Below are 26,409 nucleotides of genomic sequence, written 5' to 3'. Positions count from 1 at the left end.
TGTGTGAAGTTTGAACAGTATTATGCCTTTTGACTGTAACCCACACAATTGTTTAATGCAACACAGTCTACTGGTACTCAGTAAAACTTGCACCCATCTCTATAGCGGAACTCACTAATGCATGACTGTGGGGTAGGGCTGGACTTGGATGTAAGCTGTTTCAAATACTGGTGCTGGAAAATTTTCACTGCCACTTTTTGGCTGGTGAGGAGAGGCAGTGGCATAAAGTTCCTGATCATAGTCTCTCATGTAAAGAGGGCATTTGACACTGTCAATGGTGAACTGGAAATCCACTGAGTATATTAAGCTGTGCGGCCCAATTGGAGCTGTTTGGCAGGAGTACACTATGTGCCAGCATTGGGTTTCATTCTGTTTTATCATCATCATCATCATCATCATCATCATCATCCAACACAAATATAACACTACACTATACAAACATCCATTACACTCACCTTCCCTCTAAAAACACACAAACAACACAACCTTCACATATCCACAAGGAAATGGGTAAATGATAATCGAGTAAGGGGACAGGGAGTTGAATCCATCTTACAGGATATCTCAGCCAACAGTGCAATTGGACATCTTTGATTAGAATTCATTAATTATCTATAAATATATTTGATAACGAATCATTCATTACTTTAGAGTGGGGCAGACTGTGTGCGGGCCACAATTCAGCCTGTCTCAGTTTTTGCTCATTCATTTCCAGAAGCAAGATTTCATTTACTCTTGAGGTGTTGCACTTTTCAGTCAGTGCAACTCCCATCAGTTTAGCAGAATCATGGTGTCAGCACTGTTTATCCTTCACTATTTGTTTGTGGTGTGGAGGATGTTTACAGGTTCAGTGGCTTTTTGCACAAAAAGAGGCACCTTACGATCTGTCATCACACTCATTTAAAAATGAAAGAGATTGACATAAGATATGGATGAGAATTCTCAACATCTATCATGCAATCACATAAGTGACAGGTATGGCAAATTTGCTATGAACAATATATCGTGCAGGGTGAGTTTAAGGATTTGGTTTACTTCGTGTTAAATTTTCATGCATGCAGCATGTTAAGAAACTGACAGTATGAAGAGTAAAATTACTGAAGTTGCATGCATTACTTCATTGTCAGTTGCAACAGTTTTGATGGAAATGAACGAAAAGTATGGAGACTATGATCCATGAAAAGTATGTTGCAAAGTTAAGGAAAATGCCTGGAATGATGTTTTGATTGCAAACTCACTATTGTTGAATTTATAGAGGAAAAAGGAGAACAGAAACAAAAATTAAAAAACCCAGAGTGGTTTGCAGACCTTGCATTTAAAGTGTGCTTTACTGCACATGGCACACAGTAAGACACTGAAGAAGAGCCACAGTCTAACAAACACAGTCCTGTCCCATAAGCTCACAGCTGTTAAGGAAAATGGGAGGTCTGAGGCTTTCATTGTAGTCTTGAAAGAATTAAGAGGATAGTTTCCTAAACGTTTTGAGGATGCTGTCAATCTTACATCCACTTTTGAGACAGTTTACTGTTTTGCTTGAAAACACCCCTATGCATGTATAGATGGAACTGATTGACCTGCAACATAATTTTCATTTTAATGACAAGTTCTTTTACGTTCAAACTGTCCAGGATGTTTACAGTACTTTCCTCAGGTAGAGTGTCCACGTCTCCGTAATGAAATTGCAAAAGTGCTACAGTATTTCAATTGACATACTTGTGTGAAAACTGTTTTTCCAAGTGTGAAACTAAGTCAGTGACGATTATGTAGCAACTTGAGTGCGAAAATGTGTGAAATGGTCTGCGTCTGTCCATATGCTGATGGTTTGTACCAGATAAAAATTATAATGCTTCCTCAGTACACTGAAAATAATTAAATAATACTGAAAATTAGTTTTCTTTTTGAAATATGTTTTTGAAAAATGTGAAATATGAAGCAAAGTCATACACAGTGTTACTGCATTGACATTAAATGTGATGCATTCAGTTCCTCCTCCTCCTCCTCATCTGTCAAAGTGCTTGGCAGTGGGGGAAACATGCAGTGAGGCTGTGCGCTTTGGCATTTGCGGCAGAGTGCAGCCTGAGAGCCAAAATTTTGGACAGCCTTGCTTTAGAGGTCCCTATTTTCTTGGAAATATCTTGTAATTTCTATTAATTACTCATTTTGCTTTCAATATTGTACTAGCATTATGTTAACAATCTTCAACAAATATAGTTCTGCACTGTTATTGCCTGAATAGTCCTTATATATTACTTCCTATATTTCATATCACCTTGTATCACTGTAATAATTTTTGAAAATGTATTTTTTTTACTTGTCCTGCATCCTAGTGAATCTTAACAACTGGATTTATGAAACTGAAGTACACAAATGATCTAAATTAACTCTCAAGTCATTTTTAGTACCAAGCAAGGTGGCACGATGGTTAGCACACTGGACTCGCATTCGGGAGGACGACGGTTCAAATCTGCGTACAACCATCCTGATTTAGGTTTTCTGCGATTTCCCTTAATCACTCCAGGCAAATGCCAGGATGGTTCCTTTGAAAGGGCACAGCCGACTTCCTTCCCCAACCTTCTCTAATCCGATGGGACTGATGACCTCACTGTTTGGTCCCCTCCCCCAAATCAGCAACCAGCCAACCAATCATTTTTAGTCTACTAAAAGCATTTAATATGTAGAACTGTGCAATAATAAAATTGTGTAAGTACCGCACAGAAGCCTCTCGTGAACTTTCACTGGGATGACAAAAGTTGTGGGATGCCTCCTAATACAGTATCGGTCCTCCTCCTTCCTGGTGTAGGGCAGCAACTTGACGTGGCGTGGACTCGACAAGCTGTTGGAAGTCCCCTACAGAAATACAGAGCCATGCTGCCTCTATAGCCATCAATAATTGTGACAGTATTGCTGCTGCAGGATTTCATGCAAAAATTGTCCTCTCGAGTATGTTCCACAAATGTTCGATATTATATGGAAACATAAAGTCCTTGAATGGTTGAAAACGGTTTCAAAGTAGCTGAACACAACCATTTCCAGACAATTCTCAGTTCAGTTGGACCCACACCATTATGTAGCCATCATGAGCTTGCACAGTGTCTTGTTCACAACTGGGGTCCGTGACTTCGTGGGGTCTATGCCACACTCAAACCCTATCAGCAGCTCTTACCAACTGAAATCAGGCCACCATTTTGCAGTTGTGTAGGGTCCAACTGATATGGTCACAAGCCCAGGAGAGGTGTTGCATGTGGTGTGCTGTGCTGTGCTGCAAAAGGACTCAAGTTGGTTATTTGCTGCCATAGCCCATTAGCACCAAATTTCACCTCACCATTCTAACAGATGCATTGATCTTACATCTCACAATAATTTCTGTGGTTATTTCAACAGCGTTGCTTGTCTGTTAGGACTGACAGCTCTAAGCAAATGTTGCTGCTCAGTTGTTAAGTGAACGCCATTGGCTCTAGGTTGTCCATGGTGAGAGGTAGGTAATAGCCAAAATGAGGTATTCTTGGCACACTCTTGACTCTGTGGATTGCAGAATATTGAATTTCCTAATGATTTCAGAAGCAGAATATCCCATACGTCTAGCTCCAACCACTATTCCCCGTTCAACATCTGTTAATTCCTGTCATGCGGCCGTAATTATGTGGGACACCTTTTCACAGGTATCGTCTGAGGACAGATGTCAGCTCTGCCAATGTGTTGCACTTTTATACCTTGTTTATGCAAAACTGCTGTGATCTGTATATGTGCACTTCGTTATCCCATGACTGTTGTCACCTCGCTGTAGAATGAGTTGTTATACCAGCAATAGAGTTACCATATAGTAATGTTGGAGAACTGGGGGATTTCAGACAATGTGATTTATTTTATGTATTTTTTCTTTTCCTTGGATCTCTTTTAGGGAATCTTTTTTACTGAAAATTCTGTCATAGTAGTGAACACATTAAATTTTTCATGTTGTAGATTACATTTAACAACAGATTTAAATTTTCAAAAGTGAGCTTATTGCTTTCATCCATCCACTGAACATTTAGCAGCAAAAATATTCTGTATACAGCTGCATTACATGTAGGTATGGCAAAACAGTACAATGCCACTTTCAAAAATTGAATGCAATCAACACTGCTATTCATGCATTGGTACCATTTCACTTTTCTGTACAGAAGTTGCAGAGTTTGCCATGTAGTATGTTCATAAAGCACGTATTTCATCAGAGCAGAGTCATATCCAGGATCCTGGTCTGTCAGAGAGTTTCTAAGCTATACAGGTTGTGTGTCATCATGCCATTTCCAAATTCTCTGTGTAAATGGAGGTGTTGTCTTAATGCATTATCCTACCAATTACTGTAGGCACCCCCCACCCACCCACATCAAAGAGAACACAGACATCAATAACAATGTTAACACCTCTTAAATTAAACAGTTTTTTTGCACTGCGTCTCACTTACAAATTACTCATTTGCACAGTGTGCATTTTGCTTCTACATCTGTTGTACCCTGGTGCAGAAAAGGAAAACAAGTTTATTATTTGAACTTGTTCTTATATTTATATTTTTGTATCCTGATTTGTATAATATATATTGTATAGCTTATAATAGAGTACTTGGTCGAGGGTCCAGAATATTTAAGTCCACTGAAAATGTTAAAGTGAAGCTTCTCTTGTTTACCACATTTCCACATATATGGAGAGAAAAAAAAGAATAAAGGTATGCAGTGTTGTTAACTTTCAGCAGAGTTCAGCAAAGACCAGCTATAGAGCAGATATGTCATATAAAAATATATTTACAAAAAAAAAAATGCTAAAAATATGATACATTTCCTGGGTGACTGTTGCCAGAGCCAGAGTTCAAAATAAGTGGAAGTGATAAATAAATAATATAGTTTTACTGTATACTAAAAACGGGTGGTTTTGTAAAAATTTCCAAAACTGAGTGGGGTTGGGGCAGGGTCTCAAACACACTTGGTCCCTGGTAAAAATAGGTAACTAGGTAACCCTACCCCCGCCCCCCCTCACAATAATAGAGGCAAAAATAATTTCCATACAGGCTATGTATTCTTATCTAGGATTCAGAATGGAGTAAATTCTAATTAACACTAATGTTCATATTACATTTTCCCAGTATGTAGACAGCTTGCAGTATTCTATGGAAAGAACGAAGATTAGTATGTAATGTCCCATTGACAAAGAGGTCATTAGGGATGGAGCACAAGCCCATATTAGCCAAGGATGACAAGAAAACTGGGCATGTCCTTTGAATGGAACCATCCCAGTGTTTGCCTTACCGTATTTACTCGAATCTAAGCTGCACTCAAATCTAAGCTGCACCTGAAACATGAGACTCGAAATCAAGGAAAAAAATTTTCCCGAACCTAAGCCACACCTTAAGTTTGAGACTCGAAATTCAAGCGGAGGGAAAAGTTTTAGGCCACACCTCCAAATTGAAACACAGTTGGTTTATTGTAATATGAGAGACAATTTAGGTCGAATAAATGACGATACAGCTACAGTAGTTTGGTTTGAGTCGTAAGCTTAGCAGTTAAGCTTTACCCGGTAGCCATTGCTATGCGTCAGGCGCTCCGTCTGTATTTATTCGGGTACCCTTCCTTTTTCACGTGCTTCGTCTGGTTTGAATTGATTGCTTATTCTTCTTTGATCTGATAAGTGCCGTTCTCTTTGTTATAGGTGTTTACGTCACTCTAAGCTGAAAATGCATTACTGTACTGTGTCATGCATTGTTTGTCGCATTCTGATAATGAGTGTTTACACCCTGTCGCCGCTCGCGGCATGACTTGCTTTTGTGCGGGCTACCGCCGCTTACAATCTAAAAAAAAAGAGAGAGAGAGGAATCGTCTCATTATCGAAACAATGGCAAGGGACTGCTATTTGTTGTTACTTACACTACTGCTTTCTTTGATAATGATCAACAAGAACCAAATAATAGGCTGCGTATGATAGATGTTCTGAACGAGAGTTTAACAAAAATTTTTCTCCGTTTGAAAATATTTGGAGACGCCACTTTAGTACATAATATTCTGCACAGAAATTAGTCATCTTAGATTTAAAAATCTAGTCAATTGCCATGCTTCAATTTTGACTGTATCACTATTAGCCATAAGAATAATATGAATACAAACTGACATGATATGTATATTCTTCCGCGTTTGCTGTTGTCTCACTCTAGTTTCGTAGTTTATTAGGCATACAGGATTTAAATGAGATAGCAGCAAACACGAAAGAATTCATGGCAAAATGTTTATATTCATATTATTCTTATGGTGAAGATAATAATGTGTGTGATTCACAATTCATAAAAGTTCCTATTAGCAACCATCTTTTCTCACAGGTAGGAAAAAATTCAGAACGTTGAGTTGGCCATATTGACAAAGATCCCAAACAATCTCGCCAGTCGGATTTTTGTAGTACATTGATGCTGCTACACTCGAAGATGAACAATACGGAATTTGTATTTACTTCGTTGGATAATGTATGAAAATGAAGTGGTCCAAACTCGGGGCGGAGAAAAAAGCTCGTCTGCCACCTTTTTTTTTTTTTTAATTTTTTTTACTGACGCAGAGGTTTTGGCGCCAGTATTTATCTTTGTGCCTGCAAAGCATGCCTGTGTAGCGCTACATATATTCGACCGCAGAAGTTAGGTGTGGCGGCACCTACCAACATTTTTCATAACTTCCGCTTACTTTGCACTCAATTCTAAGCCGCAGGCGGTTTTTTGGATTACAAAAACTGGAAAAAAAGTGCGGCTTAGATTCGAGTAAATACGGTAATCAATTTAGGGAAACAACTGCAAATATAAATCTAGATAGTTAAACAGGGATTTGAACCACTGCCCTCCTGAATGAGAGTCCAGTGTGCTAGCCACTGCACCACCTTTCTCAGTCACAAATGCTTTGTTGGTAGTATTTGATAAAAGCAACAGCTGAGTAGTGTAAGTGAAAGAGCAGTGGGTGTTTAAAGTAGCCATTTTTTGCTAACATGGGGACCATCAAACCTTTTAATGATGGATGGGATGGAGTCTTAGGTATGTTGTAGAGGGGCTGTCCTGAGTGCCTGGCTAGCGGCTTTTCATGCAATGGCCCCTAGTTCCCAAGGCAATCAATATCAAAGTTTTATGCGTACCTCCTACACCTGCAACTTTGTTTGTGTTTCAAGCAGGCAAGTGTAGTACAGTGTCCAAGTTTTGCGGTTACCATGCTGTTCCTACCTGTGTAAAGTTGTTGTTGTTGTTGTTGTTGTTGTTAATTTCCAGAAGATGTACAGAATATCATTAAATAGTATATGTCATGCAAAATTATTCAAAATAGCTGTTTTGACTGTAATAACAATATTATGAAAAGGATTGATTGCCACTTGCCACACAGTGGAGATGTTGAACTGCAGAAAGGCACAACAAAAAGCTAGTAAGCACATAAGCTTCCAGCAAGAAGGCCTTCTTCTGAAACAGACACTCCCGCCCCGTGTGTGTGTGTGTGTGTGTGTGTGTGAATAATTGAAATATAGCAAATAGTTGTATAACATTCACTTCCTGCATTTCCTAGACATAACCTTGCCTCTTTTTCTCATCTCTCCCTCATGGACTGTTAAAAAGTGCAGCAAACCACAGACTGGCATTTATTAATGAAATTACTATGTGAAAATGACAATTTTTGAGTAATTTTGAATGGCATATAGTTGTTGTTGTGGTCTTCAGTCCAGAGACTGGTTTGATGCAGCATTTAATGAAGTTCTGTAAAATGAAATTGAGAAAAAAAAGTAATATTCAGTAGGGTTCGAACTGTACCATCAAGATGGTAGCCATGATCCTTGGCTGCTGCGCTACATACACTTAATACATGACCAATGTTACAGGTATAGAAGAGATGCATAAAATTTCACATTGACTTTTTTGGAAAATAGGGGGCCATCACTTGAAAAGCAGCTAGCTAAGTACTCAGGATAGATCCCTCTCCAACATACCTAAGACTCATCAAAATTTGTGATTCACAGGCCTGGTGGTCCCCTCGTAAATATATAGTACTACAGTAATCTAAGAGGGCATGCTTGCAAGTAATCCCTCAAAATTTTTCGTGTGTAAACTCATAAAGTTAGGTATATAAAATATACTTTATTATCATTCTACTACATTATTATTCATGTCTAAACATTTATTTCTTAACTTAGTCATCCCAATGACAAACACATTTCTCCCAATGAGCGACCAGTTTGCTGATACTGTCACTGTATAAACTGTATAACATTTGACTTTGTTAACAGAGCCACAACATCACCTTTGTTTGCATCATTTCATCACTACCAAAGCGAAGTCCTCATAGGTATTCTTTGAGTTTTGGAAACATTCTGAGCTCTGTCAGACACGCTGAGGTTAGCACCACCATTCCCTACATTACAAGCACAAACAACCCAATGTCGCCGGCCACTGTGGCTGAGCGGTTCTAGGTGCTTCAGTCCGGAACCGTGCGACTGCTGCGGTCACAGGTTCGAATCCTGCCTTGGGCATGGGTGTGTGTGATGTCTTTAGGTTAGTTAGGTTTAAGTAGTCCTGAGTTCTAGGGGACTGATGACCTCAGATGTTAAGTCCCATAGTGCTCAGAGCCATTTGAACCAACCCAACGTCGCACGTAACTGATTTAGATACAATCCTCACTGTACACAGCTTTCATTCTTCTGTGCATTCAATGGAAGGCATGTCTTCTGTGGTCAGAAACTCGATTGCAGTATGCTGTTTCTCACACATCGACATAGTTATGTTACACAGCACAATTCGGAGCTCTCATTTATCCTAATGACAAACGATCTACAATCTCACATAAATACTCACTCCATCCTCTATGCAGATGATAACACATTTTTCAGTATCAGCTCAGACATGGATATGCTTCAAACTGTGGCAAATGACACAATATCACAAGAATCAGTCTGGTTTCGAGCTAATGGGTTCCTGCTTAGTGAGAGTAAAACTCAAAAGATTGTATTTAGTTTAAGAGATCTGCCAGTATCAGACTTCATGGATAGTGTTAAGTTCTTAGGTATTGTTGTAGATAGTAAATTGACTTGGGAGCCACATATTAAATACATTAGTGCAAGGCTGTCTAGAGTGGTGTATTTGTCAAGGAATTTAAAAAACCATGTACCTGTGGCCTATGTAAGATCGGCCTACTTTGCTTTTTTCAAAAGCATTATATCTTACGGGCTTTTAATATGGGGCAATAGCTCACACCTTCAGGACATTTTGGTACTTATAAGAATATCAGTGTAGAAGAGATGTACACACTCATGGAACCAGAAATAGTAGCCATCTTGACATACCTTACTACAGATTATCCAAGTCACTGAACAGCTACGAAGTGGTGGGTATGGAGATGTTTAACAAACTGCCCCTAGAATGGGTAGAAGCTCCATTTGATTTACTTAAAGACAAATTATTCAGTTGGTTAGCTGCAAATCCTTGATACTCACTTCAGGAATTTTATGACTGTAAAATATCATAGTGGTATCGGTTTGGAGAGTACAGCATAATTTCTTTAACTGATTAATTTATGATGCAATGTTTTCATATTATTTGATTTTAAATATAGTATTTTATGGAAAACCAATAGTGACATATTAATCTTCAACCCATGCATATATGCTGTATAACTTGTATATATGTAACTTGACTTTGTCAATTGCTGTAATAACTAAACAACAATAAAATTTCATTCAATTCAGTTCAATTCTTTAGCAGCAGAGCTTTGCAACTTGCTTTAGTGAAGGGGAACGTCAACCAAATAATATGCATGACATGTAATATCTCAACTGATATTGAAAACAGAATAATAAACTTGGAGGGATTACTTTTCAGGACACCCTCATAGAAGCACACTTCACTATTATCAGAAAGAGTTGATTTGGATAAATATTACTACACTTTACAGAAGCTGACTACAGTGGTTGCTTCAGCCAGTTAACATATAGGGTATTCAAGCTTGTAATGGTCGCCTAGTCGTTGATATAGCTAATTGCTGTAATCGCACTATTTCACTCCCATTTACGGAGCTTGTTAGCACTTGATGTTTGGTTGGCGCCATTAAAATGCGTTGTAGTAATCGCTGCTGCTTGCTGGATCGCTGCTGTGTCTCGATGCTGATGCTGGCTCTAAATCTGGTTGTCTAGGGTTAAAAACATGAGGTCCCGTGTTTTTTATGTGCTTTTGATGATAAAGAACGAGCGAAACCAACAAATATGTAAACTTCAAATATTTATTACTCTGGTGGCCATCTTAATTCCACTGTCCACCAAAGACCATGACACAACACAAAATAGTACTTCCTTTACATGTTCTTTGCATTGTTTATCCACCTCAAACAATAACACACAAACACACTTTACCAAAGTGACATTCCGACTGCCTCCTCGACCCTTCTTGCTGCTTGTATTTATAACATTGTCAAAGAACTACTAAAACGAGATATAGTTTATAAGTCACATGTACATCTGTTATCATAATTTGTGCAGATAAGTTATTAATTTGCATCAAGTGACATAATTTAACATGTTATGAAAATGACAGACAGATTTGTTGACTTGACAGAATAATTCTCTGTTACAAAAAGGCCATTTTTTAGAAGTTTGTCAATTGACTTCTCTAATTTGCATAAATAAGTAAGTAACATGAATGATTAAGAATTACATTGGTTTTCATCTAAAATAGGATTGATTTCGTGAATACTGAGTGAAACCGCTCCTAGTGAACAAATAGGTTTCACTGGGTGATTTTTATTTAAGGAGATCCAAAATACCTAAGTTGGCCACCATTTTTCGTACTTCATATTAATTATTTAAGATGAACTTAGTGTTTTTACATGATGACATTTGCTGTATCAGTGATCAAGTGATATAAACTTTTGTGTGGGTCAGTTACTCATTATAATTTAATGGGTTGACTGTTTATGGAGACATGTTGTGCAATCATTGTTAACATACACAATAACCCTTCTATAATCATAAATACTCGTTAAACTGGTTGAATTTGGAGGGTATCGCATACTTCGGTAAAGTAAAGCCTTTAATATGTTCTGTTACAAGCTGGAGGTGTAAACAAAAAAAATGCTTGTAATGAAAAAACTCAATATTTTATGTTGTTGGATAAACGTGCAATCGATAGAAACTGTCCAAAATATTGTCCTCACCATTTCATTCACAGTGCATAGTATAGTGCTTACATGCACATGTGCACAAATGTTTGTTATGCAGAGGCAGACATACTCCTGACAGTAAAGATGTGGATGCCACAACAAAAGATGCAGAGTGTGCTACGGTTTGCATAGCTAAAAACCTGCAATATGTGCTCAGCGGTGTGCAAGAAGAGAATGGAACGTGGATCCCCCCCACAGATAAATCCATTTATCAGTGCGGACAGAACTCTTTAAGAAACAGGAGGTTTGATTTCAAACGCTGGAAAACAAACTTCTTAGGAAATGGGAAGTTGGATTCCAAATGCTGGAAAACGTCCTAAAATGCACTTGAATGAAGACTGTAGAATGTGTGCGTGACGCATTCACCAGAAACCCATGTAAATCCATTAGACAAGCTAGCAGGGAACTAGCAGTTACCTATTAGATGGGCACGACAGTGTGCAAAAGTGTCTCACAGTGTGCAAAAGTGTCTCCAGTTATGTGCTTATAAACTCTAATTTTTGCATCACTTTAAGCCTGAGGGTAACCGAATATGTGATTTTGCTGTTGTGATGTTGCATCGTATAGACAAAAAAAGACTACATCAATGCACTGCTGTTCAGTGATGAATCTATCTTCTACGCATGTGGCAAAGTTAACTGAAACAACTGTTGACTATTTGGAAGTAAGACTACAGGAGAAGTTATTGCATACAAAAAGGAACACGCCAAAAGATAATCTTTGGTGGGCTGGCATAACCATGGAGTGGTAGGTCCATTTGTTTTATGGAGGCTACAGTGACAGGGCACACAAGTCTCGACACATTGGTGAACTATGCAGTTCCACATATGCCTCCTGATGTCATTTACCAGTAGGATGGTGCCCCACTTTTATGGGGATGTTACCCCATTTCTCCATGAGATGAATCCTGAGCTTTGGATCGGAGGGGCAGAGGGCAAGGGGGGGTGGGTTTGGCCCTATTGCCTTGCCGTCTGACTCTGCTGCTCCATCTGACTCTGCTGCTGGGTTTAAGTGCATGTGGGTTTATCGAGGACACTGTTCACAGAACAAAGGTTCGAGATCTGGTAGATTTGAGACAATGGAGATATATAGCATTGGGGACCATAACACCTGTCGTGCTTATGAATGCTTGGTGAGAGGTGGAGTACTGTTTCAATATCTGTTGAGTTACAAACTGTGTCCTCACTGAACTGTACCAATGCACACAAAAATGTTTACAATGCTCGACAATAAAGTTATAAACAATAATACATACTGAAAGATAAACAAATAGTTTTATATATCTCTAGCCCAGGCTCCCTGTATGACTTGACTCCTTCCATATCCCCAGAGGCTTTTCCCACTTGTTTTACAGAACATGTTGTGTCAAGGAATATGCCATGTGTTGACTGTAGGTTGGCCATTTGGCTGCCTAGATCTGAAATGGTAGAAATCAGAAGGCTTTGTATAGTACTCCTTTGTTTTTGGGCAAAGCCAAGATTACCTAGTTGACAGTACTGAGTGAGTTAGCCAGTGTTGTCTGCCATGTTACACTGTTTGATACATCTCTGTATCATACTGTTTCCTGTCCTTCTAATTAGTGTTTGTAATAATTGCAGTCAAGATATTTATTAAAGTTGTCAATATTTAAGACGGTTTCACTCTGGATTACAAAAATTATTCACGTGATTTTTACCTCTGTGCATGACATCTGCTTTCGTGAAAGCATGAAGTGTGGGTTAAGTGTGCCTAATACATTGGGAGATTGGGGGGGAGGGCAGGGGTGTAAGAGACACCTGGTTTATTTTTACATAGGACCAGATTTTTGTATAATTGTTGGCATGCACTTTCACTAAAATTTTATAAATATGATGATAGAAGTTATTGTATGCTTCACGCATTAATTTTCCATTTAGTCAAGAATTTCTATTAACATTTGCCTGTCAACATTTTGGTGTTCTGTTTTGAACTGAGAATTTAACAATATCCATTTTCTCAGCATTATCTGACATTTGTTATTAAATCATGGTGGGTTTTCTCCATCTTTAGTACCTATTGACTGATAAGTCAGTCGGTGTCCTTCATCCCTCTTCCTTTCTTTTCCACTCTTCTGCCAGGAGGAGGAGCCCCTGGCTCCAAAAGCTTACACATTTCTGTAACTTTTATATGTTTTTTCTCCTGCCAAAACTTAGTAAGTAGATTTTTATCCATCCAATTATATTTTCAAAACTGGATTATTTTCATTGAAACAAAACTGTATGTATCAAACTTTCAGCTCACAACCGCAGTCATCTAACAGCTCAACAACTGATTCCACTTGGACACCACTTCCACCTTGGTTGTTGGTTCTATATATTTTTCTAAGTTAAGCATATTTACAACAGTTATTCAAAAATTTGTTAAACAGGGTTCTTTCATACAGGTTATGAAACTATTAGTTAAACTTACAGCTCTCAGCAATTCATAAACATTTATAAGTATAAATTAATTAGGTCCTATTTCCTTGAGGTAAAATTTTAGCAGTGTTCATGATTACTTTCCTATATATACAATGAATACTTTAACTTTAGGTAGCTTCCTAATTATTTGCATATGGTGGTATAAGATGGAGTGAAAACACTTTGCCACATATAAAACACAGCTGTGTTGCACATCAAACTTATTAAGGGTTCCATTTGTTGTTGTTGTGGTCTTCAGTCCAGAGACTGGTCTGATGCAGCTCTCCATGCTACTCTGTCCTGTGCAAGCTTCTTCATCTCTCAGTACTTACTGCAAACTACATCCTTCTGAATCTGTTTAGTGTATTCATCTCTTGGTCTCCCTCTACGATTTTTACCCTCCACACTGCCCTCCAATGCTAAATTGGTGATCCCTTGATGCCTCAGAATATGCCCTACCAACCGATCCCTTCTTCTAGTCAAGATGCGCCACAAATTTCTCTTCTTTCCAATTCTATTCAATACCTCCTCATTAGTTATGTGATCTACCCATCTAATCTTCAGCATTCTTCTGTAGCACCACATTTCGAAAGCTTCTATTCTCTTCTTGTCTAAACTATTGATCGTCCACATTTCACTTCCATACATGGCTACATTCCATACAAATACTTTCAGAAACGACTTCCTGACACTTACATCTATACTCTATGTTAACAAATTTCTCTTCTTCAGAAACGCTTTCCTTGCCATTGCCAGTCTACATTTTATATCCTCTCTACTTCGCCCATCATCAGTTATTTTGCTCCCCAAATAGCAAAACTCCTTTACTACTTTAAGTGTCTCATTTCCTAATCTAATTCCCCCAGCATTACCCAATTTAATTCAACTACAGTCCATTATCCTTTTGTTGATGTTCATCTTATGTCCTCCTTTTAAGACACTGTCCATTCTGTTCAGCTGCTCTTCCAGGTCCTTTGCTGTCTCTGACAGAATTACAGTGTCATCGGCGAAGCTCAAAATTTTTATTTCTCCTCCATGGATTTTAATTCCTACTCCGAATTTTTCTTTTGTTTCCTTTACTGCTTACTCAATAAACAGTTTCCATTTATATCTCTTATTTATTTATATTTGATGTAATTGTGAGTGTTAGCATTAATACAATATGATGTTATTATGCCCACATTATATTTATGTACCAAGTAATGATACAAAGATCAGATTCATAAAACCTCTTACCATGTCTGTAGTATTCATTTTGATTCATGTTTTGAGTGAAGGAAATGAGTTGTTTCATTATTATCAATAATTTTTATTCTCCACAGACAATACGAACACCAACAGGGTATGAATTTGTTTGCCAACATGGACCATCCGAGTGTGAGGGCAATAAAATACATGCTTGTGCTATTGATGTTCTGCAGGAAATAGATATTCAGCTCAAGTACATAGGTTGTTTAATGAGTGACTATGATTATCCTGAATTAGTCGGCCAAAAGGTAAGATTATTTAAGTATGTAATAACCAGTTCGAAGTCAATATGGAAACAAATATGTAACATTACAGATACTTTTGTGTCCTTTTGCTGCGTAACTGACTTGTTTTTATTTGGGCAAAAGGTGTGGAAGCACTGCAGCAGTTCATAAATAACACAATGTTAACATTTCATCATTCCTTTTTATGGGCAAAAATTGTAAGTGCTGTTAAAGGTCCAAGTTTGACACAACTGGTCCCTATGAGGAAACTAAAATCTTTTCATGTTGTATGTTTGTATTTTACCAGGAAAAAGCTGTAAAGTGAATATTCAATTTCTTCCTATAAGCTTTACAAACACATCTCGTTCTTTACCAGAACTAAAGATTTCCCATCAGCCAATGCATATAATTCAAATGATTCTCTGATTGTCTACATACTATATTTGCTTCTTTCTTAGTGTGCAAAACAGTTGGGCATCGACTGGAATCCAATTTTATGGTGTTCGAGAGGAATCAAAGGCACTGAGCTCCTGCGAGCATATGGAGAAGCAACCAAAGCTCTGGATCCACCTGTATCTTTCATCCCAACTGTCACATTAAATGGAGTAAGTACCAGTTACACTCAATAATATGAAATTCACACAATTAAAAAATTCTTTAGCGCTGTTGTGTCTCTGTCAACAACACACCAGCATTATATTAACTGCAAGCAGGATTCATGTTTGAATTAAAGAACAGCATATTTTTCACTGAATACACCTGATGGAGCTAGTCACTAATTCTCATGATTGTTCAAATTAATAGAATGGCAGTTAAACTAATGTAGAGGAAATGGTACAATCTTCCAGGGGGTAGTAGTTTTATTGATCATGCAAATTAAGGGTAAAAGGAAGCTATTAAAGAAAGATTACAAATGTTAGACTTTTGATCCTACTAAGCACAAAATTACTCTTCAGAAAAAAGTCTGCAACTCGTGGCCTAGTGGCTAGCATTGCTGCCTCTGGATCACGGGGTCTCGGGTTCGATTCCCAGCCAGATTGGGGATTTTCTCTGCCAGGGGCTGGTTGTCTGTGTTGTCATCGTCATCGTCATCATCATCATCATCATCATCATCATCATCATCATACATGACAGTGAGTAGATTGGACTGTGTAAAAAAATTTGACTGTGTAAAAATTGGGCACTGATGACTGCGCAGTTGAGTGCCCCCTAAACCAATCATCATCATCATCATCATCATCATCATCTCTTCAAAAAGGCAAGTATTCAGTGCAGTGAGACATGAACTTGATCAGAGCACCTACACATATGAGAAACTGCACAATAACCCTGAAAGAGTGGTTCGGTGTGGGGCGGCAGTGGGGTGAAGTGGACTACATCATGGTGTTGTGGACCACTGCGGTTGCAGTGGAGTGAATTCTTTCCTGAATGCCATCTTTCCTTCATGAGGCATAACTATGATAGAGGAATGTAAATTACAGGAACAATAAAATCAGATTACATCCAAGTGGTATTGAATGTTCACAAAGTGATAACTTCATACTTTAAAAGCACGCTAGATAAATATGATTGCTTGCTCATTTTCTCATTCTTCAGACTTAATTTTTAACAGGCTATAATATAAACTGTAATTAGCAATTTACAGTTGGCTAGTCTTCTACAGAGAGCTAATGATAAATGTAAATAGTAACCATGTTGAGCAAGCAGTGAAGGAAACAAAAGAAAAATTCGGAGTAGGTATTAAAATCCATGGAGAAAAAATAAAAACTTAGGGAATATAAAATGTAGACTGGCAATGGCAAGGAAAGCGTTTCTGAATAAGAGAAATTTGTTAACATAGAGTATAGATTTAAGTGTCAGGAAGTCGTTTCTGAAAGTATTTGTATGGAGTGTAGCCATGTATGGAAGTGAAACATGGATGATAAATTGTTTGGACAAGAAGAGAATAGAAGCATTCAAAATGTGGTGCTACAGAAGAATGCTGAAGATTAGATGGGTAGATCACGTAACTAATGAGGAGGTATTGAATAGAATTGGGGAGAAGAGGAGTTTGTGGCACAACTTGACTAGAAGAAGGGATTGGTTGGTAGAAAGGCATCAAGGGATCACCAATTTAGTATTGGAGGGCAGTGTGGAGGGTAAAAATCGTAGAGGGAGACCAAGAGATGAATACACTAAACAGATTCAGAAGGATGTAGGTTGCAGTAGGTAATGGGAAATGAAGAAGCTTGCTCAGGATAGAGTAGCATGGAGAGCTGCATCAAACCAGTCTCAGGACTGAAGACCACAACAACAAAACAGCCATGTTTCAGAGTTTGTATAAAAACACCAGAATAATTTTAGACACTGGAAAGTAGATAGTGCTAGACACTTACATAGGCCATGAAATTGGGCAGAAAAACATTAGGTTTCCATTACTATTCAAAATATGTATAAATGACTAGAGAAGAATCTGTAGAATGGACACTGCTTTGTTAGGACACAAATTTGGACATAAAAAGTGGGTGAACTCTATGGTGATTGTCAAAAATTATGCAAGGAACTTGAGACAAACTTTAAAGGAAAGAATATTGAAAGATTTCAAAAACTAAGATTAAGGCAATGAATCAGTGAGATGTGTATCAGTGCACTATGGTCTACATCTACTCTTAAATCTACATACATTCTCTGCAAGATGACACACGGTGTATGGCAGAGGGTACCTAGTACCACTCCTAGTCGCTCCATTTCCTGTTACACTTCAAAATGGAGCAAGTGAAAAATGCTGGTCTATATGCTTCTGCACGAGTCCTGATTTTTCTTGTCTTGTCTCCACAGTCCTTACGCAAAATGTATGTTGGTGTCAGTAAGGTCATTCTGCAGTCTGTCACAAATTCTAGCCCTTGTAACTTTCTCATTAGTATGATAGTGAATACAGGCCAAAGCAATGAATTAAAATGTGTACCAAGGCCGGAATTTGAGCTTGGGTGTGCTGCCTGGCAGGCAGGTGCACTAAACCACTGCGCCACCCAGTCACTGCAGCTAATATAGCTGAATGGATTACCTTTGTACACCTTTCCCCTACTACAAACTACAATTCAAACCTCAGCCTACCTTGATGTTGCTCTTCTTAACTTTGATCAGTGTTACAAAGGCTCTCCAACATTGGAATAGTACCACAGCAGAGAGCAAAATGGAGATAATTCTGGCTGTACCTCAGTTGTGGGTCACATATATTAATACATGCAATTAAACAATGGAAAATCCAGGATGAAGTGAAACAATATTATGAGAAGGAAAGTTGCTCAGTTGTCTGAGACTGCAGTCGTGTGTGTGTGTGTGTGTGTGTGTGTGTGTGTGTGTGTGTGTGTGTGTGTGTGTGTGTGTCTATTGATGACAAAGGCCAATGGCTGATAGCTTTAATTGTGAGAGTCTTTCTGTTGTGCCTATCTGCAACTCAGTATATAAAATTGGGGTGGGGGACATACTTGGGCAATCTGTGCAGCTGTGTTAGCTGCCATGTCAGGGTGGTGCAATGGTTAGGGCATTTGGCTGGTGAGCAGGAGACCTGGGTTCAAATCCTGGCCATAGTACAAATTTTAATTGATCTGAACTGTGTTCATTATCATAAGTGAAGTTGGGGCTTAATATGTCTCTGGAAGATATAATTCCATATGATTAATTTCTAATTAATGTTTTCCAAAAAACTAACATCCTTTCATCCACATGGATTCCCATTTGAATTCACAGAGCATTTCTGTAACATTCACACACTGGTCAAATCTATGATCAACAAATGTAAAAACAATGGCTTGCATTTGCTCATTCAGGTTAATGTGAATATGAACCAGGATGCTTTTTTCAACATTCTTTGTGACCAAGTCTGGCCCTTCCTTCCATATCTGCATGAAGAGAAGCAGTGGACACTCATGTCTTCCAAGGTGACAGCAGCCATATTTATAGGATTTGGGCAGCTAGCTCACTAAATCACCCATATCTTAATTCAGCATAAAATGTCTGGGACTATTTGGAACAGCAGGTGAAACATAGCAGTCAACATCACTGCAATTTGGTGGCTCTATGGGATGTATTCATCAGTAGGTGGCTTCAGTTTGATCTGAAACTATAACTATATGATTACTCTGCAACTCACAACGAAGGGTGTGGCAGAGGGTTCATCGAACCACCTTGAAGGTATTTCTCTACTGTTCCACTCTCAAACGGCACATGGAAAAAAAAATGAGCACCTAAATCTATCTGTATGAGCTTTGATTTCTCTTATGTTATCATGATGATCATTTCTGCCTATGTATGTGGGCCTCAATAGAATATTTTTGGAATCGGAGGAGAAAGTTTGTGATTCAAATTTCACACCAAGATCCTGCCACATGGAAACGTCTTTGTTTTAATGACTACCACCCCAATTCATGTATTGTCTGTACCACTCTCTCCCCTATTTTGCGATAATAGAAATGATCTACCCTTTTTTGATGTCCTTTGTCAGCCCCATCTGACGTGGATCCCACACCACACAGATATACTCCAGAAGAGAGCAGACAAGTGCGGTGTAAGCAGTCTCTTTAGAAGACCTTGTGTACTTTCTAAGTGTTCTGCCCAGTCTTCGGTTTGCTTTCCCCGCATCATTATATATGCGATTGTTCAAATTTAAGTTATTTTTAATTGTAATCCCCAAGTATTTTGTTGAATTTACAGCCTTTAGCTTTGTGGGCTTTATCATGCAGCCAGAGTTTAGCAGATTTCATGTGGATGATCTCACACTTTTCATTATTTAGAGTCAATTCCCTCTGTCTACACCATACAGGTGTCTTGTATAAATCACTTTGCACTTAGTTTTGATCATCTGAGTGAGTTTACAAGATGGTAAATTACAGCAGCATTTGCAAATAATCTAAGAGGTCTGCTGAAATTGTCTCCTATGTCATTTGTGTAGATCAGGAACAGCAGAGGACCTGTAACACTTTCTTGGATAATGCCAGATATTACTTCTGTTTTACTCAATGACTTTGTCAGTTACTACAAACTGTGATCTTTCTGACAGGAAATCTTGAATCCAGTCACACAACTGAGATGATGCTACATAGGCATGTAATTTAAGTAGAAGTTGCTTGTGAAGAACAGTGTCAAAAGCCTCCTGGAAATCTAAAAATATGGAATCAGAATGACATCGCCCGTTGATAGCACTTATTACCTTGTAAGAATAAAGACCTAGTTGTGTTTCACAAGAACAATATTTTCTGAATCTGTGCTAACCATTTTTCAATAAATTGTTTTCTTTGAGGTAATTAATAATGTTCAGACATGGTATATGTTCCAAAATTTTGCTGCAAATAGATACTAGTGATTCGAGTCTCATGCAGCAGATTACTCCTATTTCCTTCCTTGTGTATTGGTGTGATAGGGCATAAAATAAGGACAAAGTTTGTGGTTCAAGCCTCCAACTGGACTATTGGCCTGACTGTAGGCAGGGTGCAGCCCTTCCATCCACATTGGAATTAAGTCTCTTGCCACACCTGCCTTTTATTCCTGGGAAAGATCCCTGATAGACATTTTGACAGCATGCCGAATGGACTTAGTGCCATTATGGAGAGGTTGGAACAAGGAAAAATGTCCACCCCCATCCTGGATTGAAGCTGGGACATCCAGCACTGGAGTCTACCCACTAGATGACTATGGCTACCTGGATTAGCGCCATGAAAGAAACTTGAACATTCTTTTCTCACCACTTTGAAGTCATTATCAAAGCAAGATGTGGTGTCACACTGCCAAAGTCCTTGCCACCCTGATAATATGGGTTCCCATCAGATCACTGAAGTTAAGCATTATTGTGCTTGCCTTGCAGTTGGATGGATGATTGTCTGGTCTGTTGAATGCTGTTGGTAAGCAGGGTGCACACAGCCCTTGTGAGGTCAATTGACGAGCTACTTCACTGGGATGTAGAGGCTCTGGTCACGAAAACTGGTAACAGCCAGGAGAGCGATATGTTGAAAAACTGCCCTCCCATATCCACATCCAGTGACAGTTATCGCTATCAGCCGAGGAAGACACAGTAGTTAGTTGGTACTGTTGGGCCTTCCAAGCCCTGTTAGGAGACACAGAGACACGCACTCTGTCTTCCAGCTCATTCAGATTCTCATTCAAGAGAAGCAGGTTTCAGACGCGCCAATTGATCATCCAGATTTAGATTTTCCATGGTTTCTCTAAAGCAAATGTCAGGATGGCCCTGTGAAGGGCTAGGGCTGATTTTCATTCTAGCATTACACTGAGATGACAAGTCATGGGATAGCAATAAGCACATATACAGGGTGTTAAAAAAAGGTACGGCCAAACTTTCAGGAAATATTCCTCACACACAAATAAAGAAAAGATGTTATGTGGACATGTGTCCGGAAACGCTTAATTTCCATGTTAGAGCTCATTTTAGTTTCATCAGTATGTACTGTACTTCCTTGATTCACCACCAGTTGGCCCAATTGAAGGAAGGTAATGTTGACTTCGGTGCTTGTGTTGACATATGATTCATTGCTCTACAGTACTAGCATCAAGCACATCAGTACATAGCATCAACAGGTTAGTGTACATCACGAACGTGATTTTGCAGTCAGTGCAATGTTTACAAATGCGGAGTTGGCAAATGTCCATTTGATGTATGGATTAGCACGGGGCAATAGCCATGGCGTGGTACGTTTGTATCGAGATGGATTTCCAGAACGAAGGTGTCCCGACAGGAAGACGTTCGAAGCAATTGATCGGCGTCTTAGGGAGCACGGAACATTCCAGCCTATGACTTGTGACTGGGGAAGACCTAGAATGACGAGGACACCTGCAATGGACAAGGCAATTCTTCGTGCAGTTGACGATAACCTTAATGTCAGCGTCACAGAAGTTGCTGCTGTACAAGGTAACATTGACCATGCCACTGTATGGAGAGTGCTATGGGAGAACCAGTTATTTCCCTACCATGTACAGCGTGTGCAGGCACTATCAGCAGCTGATTGGCCTCCACGGGTACACTTCTGCGAATGGTTCATCCAACAATGTGTCAATCCTCATTTCAGTGCAAATGTTCTCTTTACAGATGAGGCTTCATTCCAAAGTGATCAAATTGTAAATTTTCACAATCAACATGTGTGGGCTGACGAGAATCCACACTCAATTGTGCAATCACGTCATCAACACAGATTTTCTGTGAACGTTTGGGCAGGCATTGTTGGTGATGTCTTGATTGGGCCCCATGTTCTTCCACCTACGCTCAATGGAGCACGTTATCATGATTTCATACGGGATACTCTACCTGTGCTGCTAGAACATGTGCCTTTACAAGTACGACACAACATGTGGTTCATGCACGATGGAGCTCCTACACATTTCAGTCGAAGTGTTCGTACACTTCTCAACAACAGATTCGGTGACCGATGGATTGGTAGAGGCGGACCATTTATGGGGGCATTTGACAGCTCTTGTCTATGCAACCCCGGTACCATATGTAGAGAGTCTTGTGAACGGCTGTGATACAATACGCCATTCTCCAGGACTGCATCAGCGCATCAGGGATTCCATGCGACGAAGGGTGGATGCATGTATGCTCGCTAACGAAGGACATTTTGAACATTTCCTGTAGCAAAGTGTTTGAAGTCACGCTGGTACGTTCTGTTGCTGTGTGTTTCCATTCCATGATTAATGTGATTTGAAGAGAAGTAACAAAATGAGCTCTAACATGGAAAGTAAGCGTTTCCGGACACATGTCCACATAACATATTTTCTTTCTTTGTGTGTGAGGAATGTTTCCTGAAAGTTTGGCTGTACCTTTTTGTAACACCCTGTAGAGAGGGTTGTAGTATCACTTACACAAGGGCAGTGCATTGGCAGAACTGTCATTTGTACTCAGGTGAGTCCTGTGAAAATATTTCTGAAATTATTATGGCCGCGCTATGGGAATTAGCAGACTGAACGCAGAGTGGTTGTTGGAGCTAGTTGCATGGTACATTTTATTTCAAATACTGTTACAGAATTCAATATTCAGAGATCCACAGTGTCAAGAGTGTGCCAAGAACACCAGATTTCAGGCATTGCCTCTCACCACAGACAACACAGTGGCTGACAGCCTTCACTTAATGACAGAGAACAGCAGTATTTGCATAGAAATGTCAGTGCCAACAGACAAGAAAAACTGCATGAAACTACTGTGCAATGTATCCATTAGGGCAGTGCAGCGAAATCTGGTGTTAATGAGCTATGACAGCAACCTTTTGCTAACAGCATGACATCAACTGCAGTGCCTCCTCTGGGCTCGTGACCATATCAGTTGGACCCTGGACAACTGGAAAACTGTGACGTGGTCAGATGAGTCCTAATTTCAGTTGCTCAGAGCTGATGGTACGGTTAGTGTGATGTATGGCCCCAAGTTGTCGACAAGGCCCTGTGTAAGCTGGTGGTGGCTCCATAATGTTGTGGGTTGTGTTTACATGGAATGGTCCAACTGAATTGATCATTGACTGGAAATGGTTATGTTTGGCTACTTGGAGACTCTTGCAGCCATTCATGGACTTCATGTTCCCAAACAATTGTGTAATTCTTATGATGACAATGCACCATGTCACCAGGCCACTATTGCTCACGATTGGTTTTAACAGCAATCTGGACAATAGAGTGAAATATTACACCAACCAGGTCACTCGATACGTATCCCACCAAACATTTATGGGTCATGCTCAAGAGATCATTTCATGGACAGAATCCTGCACTGGCACACTTTTGCAATTATAGATAGCTAGAGAGGCAGCATGGCTCAATATCTGCATAGGGAATTTCCAATAACTTGTTGAGACCGTGCCACGTTGTGCTTCTGCACTTTGCCTGTCAAAAGGAGGTCCGACAAGATATTAGGAGGTATCCCATTAGTTTTATCACCTTAGTGTACTGTACAATAGTTCTAAATAATAAAAAGCATTATTTGACATTAGCAAATGTGAGGCGCATTAAATTAGTACTGCAATGCTCCAGTACACCATACCCAAATCAGTGGCCTTATACCACCTTACTGGGAGGGCATGTATACCTGCATTGTATCACTCTACTGGTTGATGTCACAGCCAAAACGGTGCTGCATCAATAATCTCCCCATCATTCGTGTACTGCTTCCTGTGGAGTGCATCCTTCATTGGGCCAAACAGGTTGAGGAGAATCGCAACCATTTCAATCGAACCTGATACTGACACACTCTTTTACCAAGTTCAAAGTCAAATGTCACATTAATTGTATGAGTTGTAATTACTTTTTGTACATAAAACAACAAAATCTCATGTATAAAATGTTGAATTAATTCCATTTATCTTTTTTTAAATAAAGAATCGTAAATTTTAAATTACTTAAATGTGTTAACTTTATGACTCTGAATGTGTCCCTATCCCCCCCCCCCCCCCCTTTCCACTTTTCTTTTTAATGAGGGATGATTTTTAGTGTTAGTGTATTATGTGGGGCCCAAAAATACTACACTATCTTCTATCACTGTGGTGTAGGTAAGCTAAGGGGTTGGTCACCCCTGCTTTACAACATACACAAATATAATTGAAACAAGTGCACTTTTAGTCAGAGTGTTTTTATACAAAAATACACATAAAAGGTTTGTTGAAAAAGTATTTCCAAATAACTCCGAATTAAATTTTAATTATTAACATTTTTATGTGATGTCATAGAATGGCTAAATAATTTAGTATAACTGCTTCTTCCAGTACTTTATCGGGTAGGTGTAGACTAGATACCTTTAAACTGATTCAAAAAGCAATTCTAAATAAAATAATTACCATTAATAATACAAATAATACACTCTTTATGTTTAACACCATTTACACTCTCATACAACACCGAATAACAAGTGACAAAATACGAACAACAGTTGTAAATTATTTCTATACTTGCGACATGGCATTGTAAGTACAGTTTGTGTTCTACACGAGCCTGTTACCATCCTTATTCTTGTGCAATCTGAACTTCTGCTCATGTCTAATTGGCCTCATTATTGGTGTTATGTCAAGCCTTAATCTTAGCTCTGTATGTGATTGTTTTCACTTAGTATATATGTTGAACCTTCTGTTTTACATGTTGTGTAATTTTTTGTGTGTTTATTTTCAGAAACAGGGTGACCAATCAGCCATCTTATATGACCTGTGGGGAGAAATTTGCAAAATGTTTGAAGTAAGTAGTACATTTCCAGCCATTGTTCACAGATTTTAGGGACTATCCTCTAAATCAGTCCTGTTTTTCATAGATTTTTTTTTTTTGGCACAGAATCAAGTCAAAACTCTCATTAGTAGTGAACTAGAATTCTTTGTTTTTCTTGTTTCCCTTTATCACATCAACTTCATTACGTGTCTAACTTGTGTAGTTCCTGCTAAAATAAATTAGTCTCAGACTTTGATAACTTTGTTAGTATTTATTTTTCTCCAGTTTTTCATCAAAACTAATATCTTATTAGCAGCATTCCTGTTTATAATAGTTTACTTATTAGACAATGGTGCAGTTTGCATGAATGAAATTTTTGACAATTTGGATCTCACACCGGAAATGATTATGCATTGAAGAAAAATGAACTCCTCAAGCTAGTTCAGTGGTTCATACTTAAAAATAAATATATAAACACACAAATACATTTGTCTCTGCATGTATGCACACAAACAGCTCACATGGTGACAGAAGCTCCAGTGTCATTGTTATTGGGTTTTAGTTTGTTACCACTACGAGTCCATCCATTCATATGACTGCTTAGTGACAATAATGCAAGTATAAAGGCAACTGGTATATAATGGTATGTAAAATCAAGTGCTCACAGATGACTGTTACTAATGAAGTATGTGGAGACTGCACAGTAACTGGTAGTTTGATGCACGGTATAAGTCACCATGATATGATTCATGGGGCAAAGCAGTGAGATGAGGATACTGTGACAGTGGAGCGGGCAGTGGGGGAGGGGAGGTTGCCAAAATAAACTCTAAGACAAAAAGAAAAGATGCACCATGAAGGCATTATTCAAATGGGACAGAAATTCGTGGATGTGATGTACATGTACAGGCAAACAAATGATTTGGCAAGCTTGATGATAAGCAATATAAACTCTTGACATGTGTGGGTGAGCATTAACTTGCTAAAATGTAAGCCAAGGATGGCTTGCAATGAAGAGCAACAAAACAGGGCATTGAATATTGTCAACATACTGCTGTGCTGCAGAAGACAACCAAAGGGATCATGCTGTGATTCCCATGTTCATGATTGCTTCATCAGAGGCTCAACTTTTGACCAATACACCCACTCTGCAATAAAACTTTTTTCCTTCTACTTTTA

At 38.9% G+C, this 26,409-nt stretch overlaps 1 protein-coding gene across 2 annotated transcripts in view; it reads left to right on the top strand.

Moving 5' to 3' along the window:
* LOC126425049 (GILT-like protein 1) overlaps positions 1 to 26,409 on the top strand; it is a 94,717-nt gene that overhangs the window by 56,325 nt on the left and 11,983 nt on the right. For both annotated transcript variants that reach the window (XM_050087958.1, XM_050087959.1), the window contains 3 exons: positions 14,926 to 15,099; positions 15,534 to 15,680; positions 25,204 to 25,266. In XM_050087958.1, coding sequence (XP_049943915.1) covers positions 14,926 to 15,099; positions 15,534 to 15,680; positions 25,204 to 25,266 — 384 coding nt within the window. The remainder of the gene's footprint in view (positions 1 to 14,925; positions 15,100 to 15,533; positions 15,681 to 25,203; positions 25,267 to 26,409) is intronic.

Source organism: Schistocerca serialis, chromosome 10 (genome assembly GCF_023864345.2).
Source record: "Schistocerca serialis cubense isolate TAMUIC-IGC-003099 chromosome 10, iqSchSeri2.2, whole genome shotgun sequence".
In the NCBI taxonomy this organism is placed as follows: domain Eukaryota; kingdom Metazoa; phylum Arthropoda; class Insecta; order Orthoptera; family Acrididae; genus Schistocerca; species Schistocerca serialis.
Note: the sequence above shows the minus strand (reverse complement) of the source record. Positions and strands in the feature narration are given on the sequence as shown.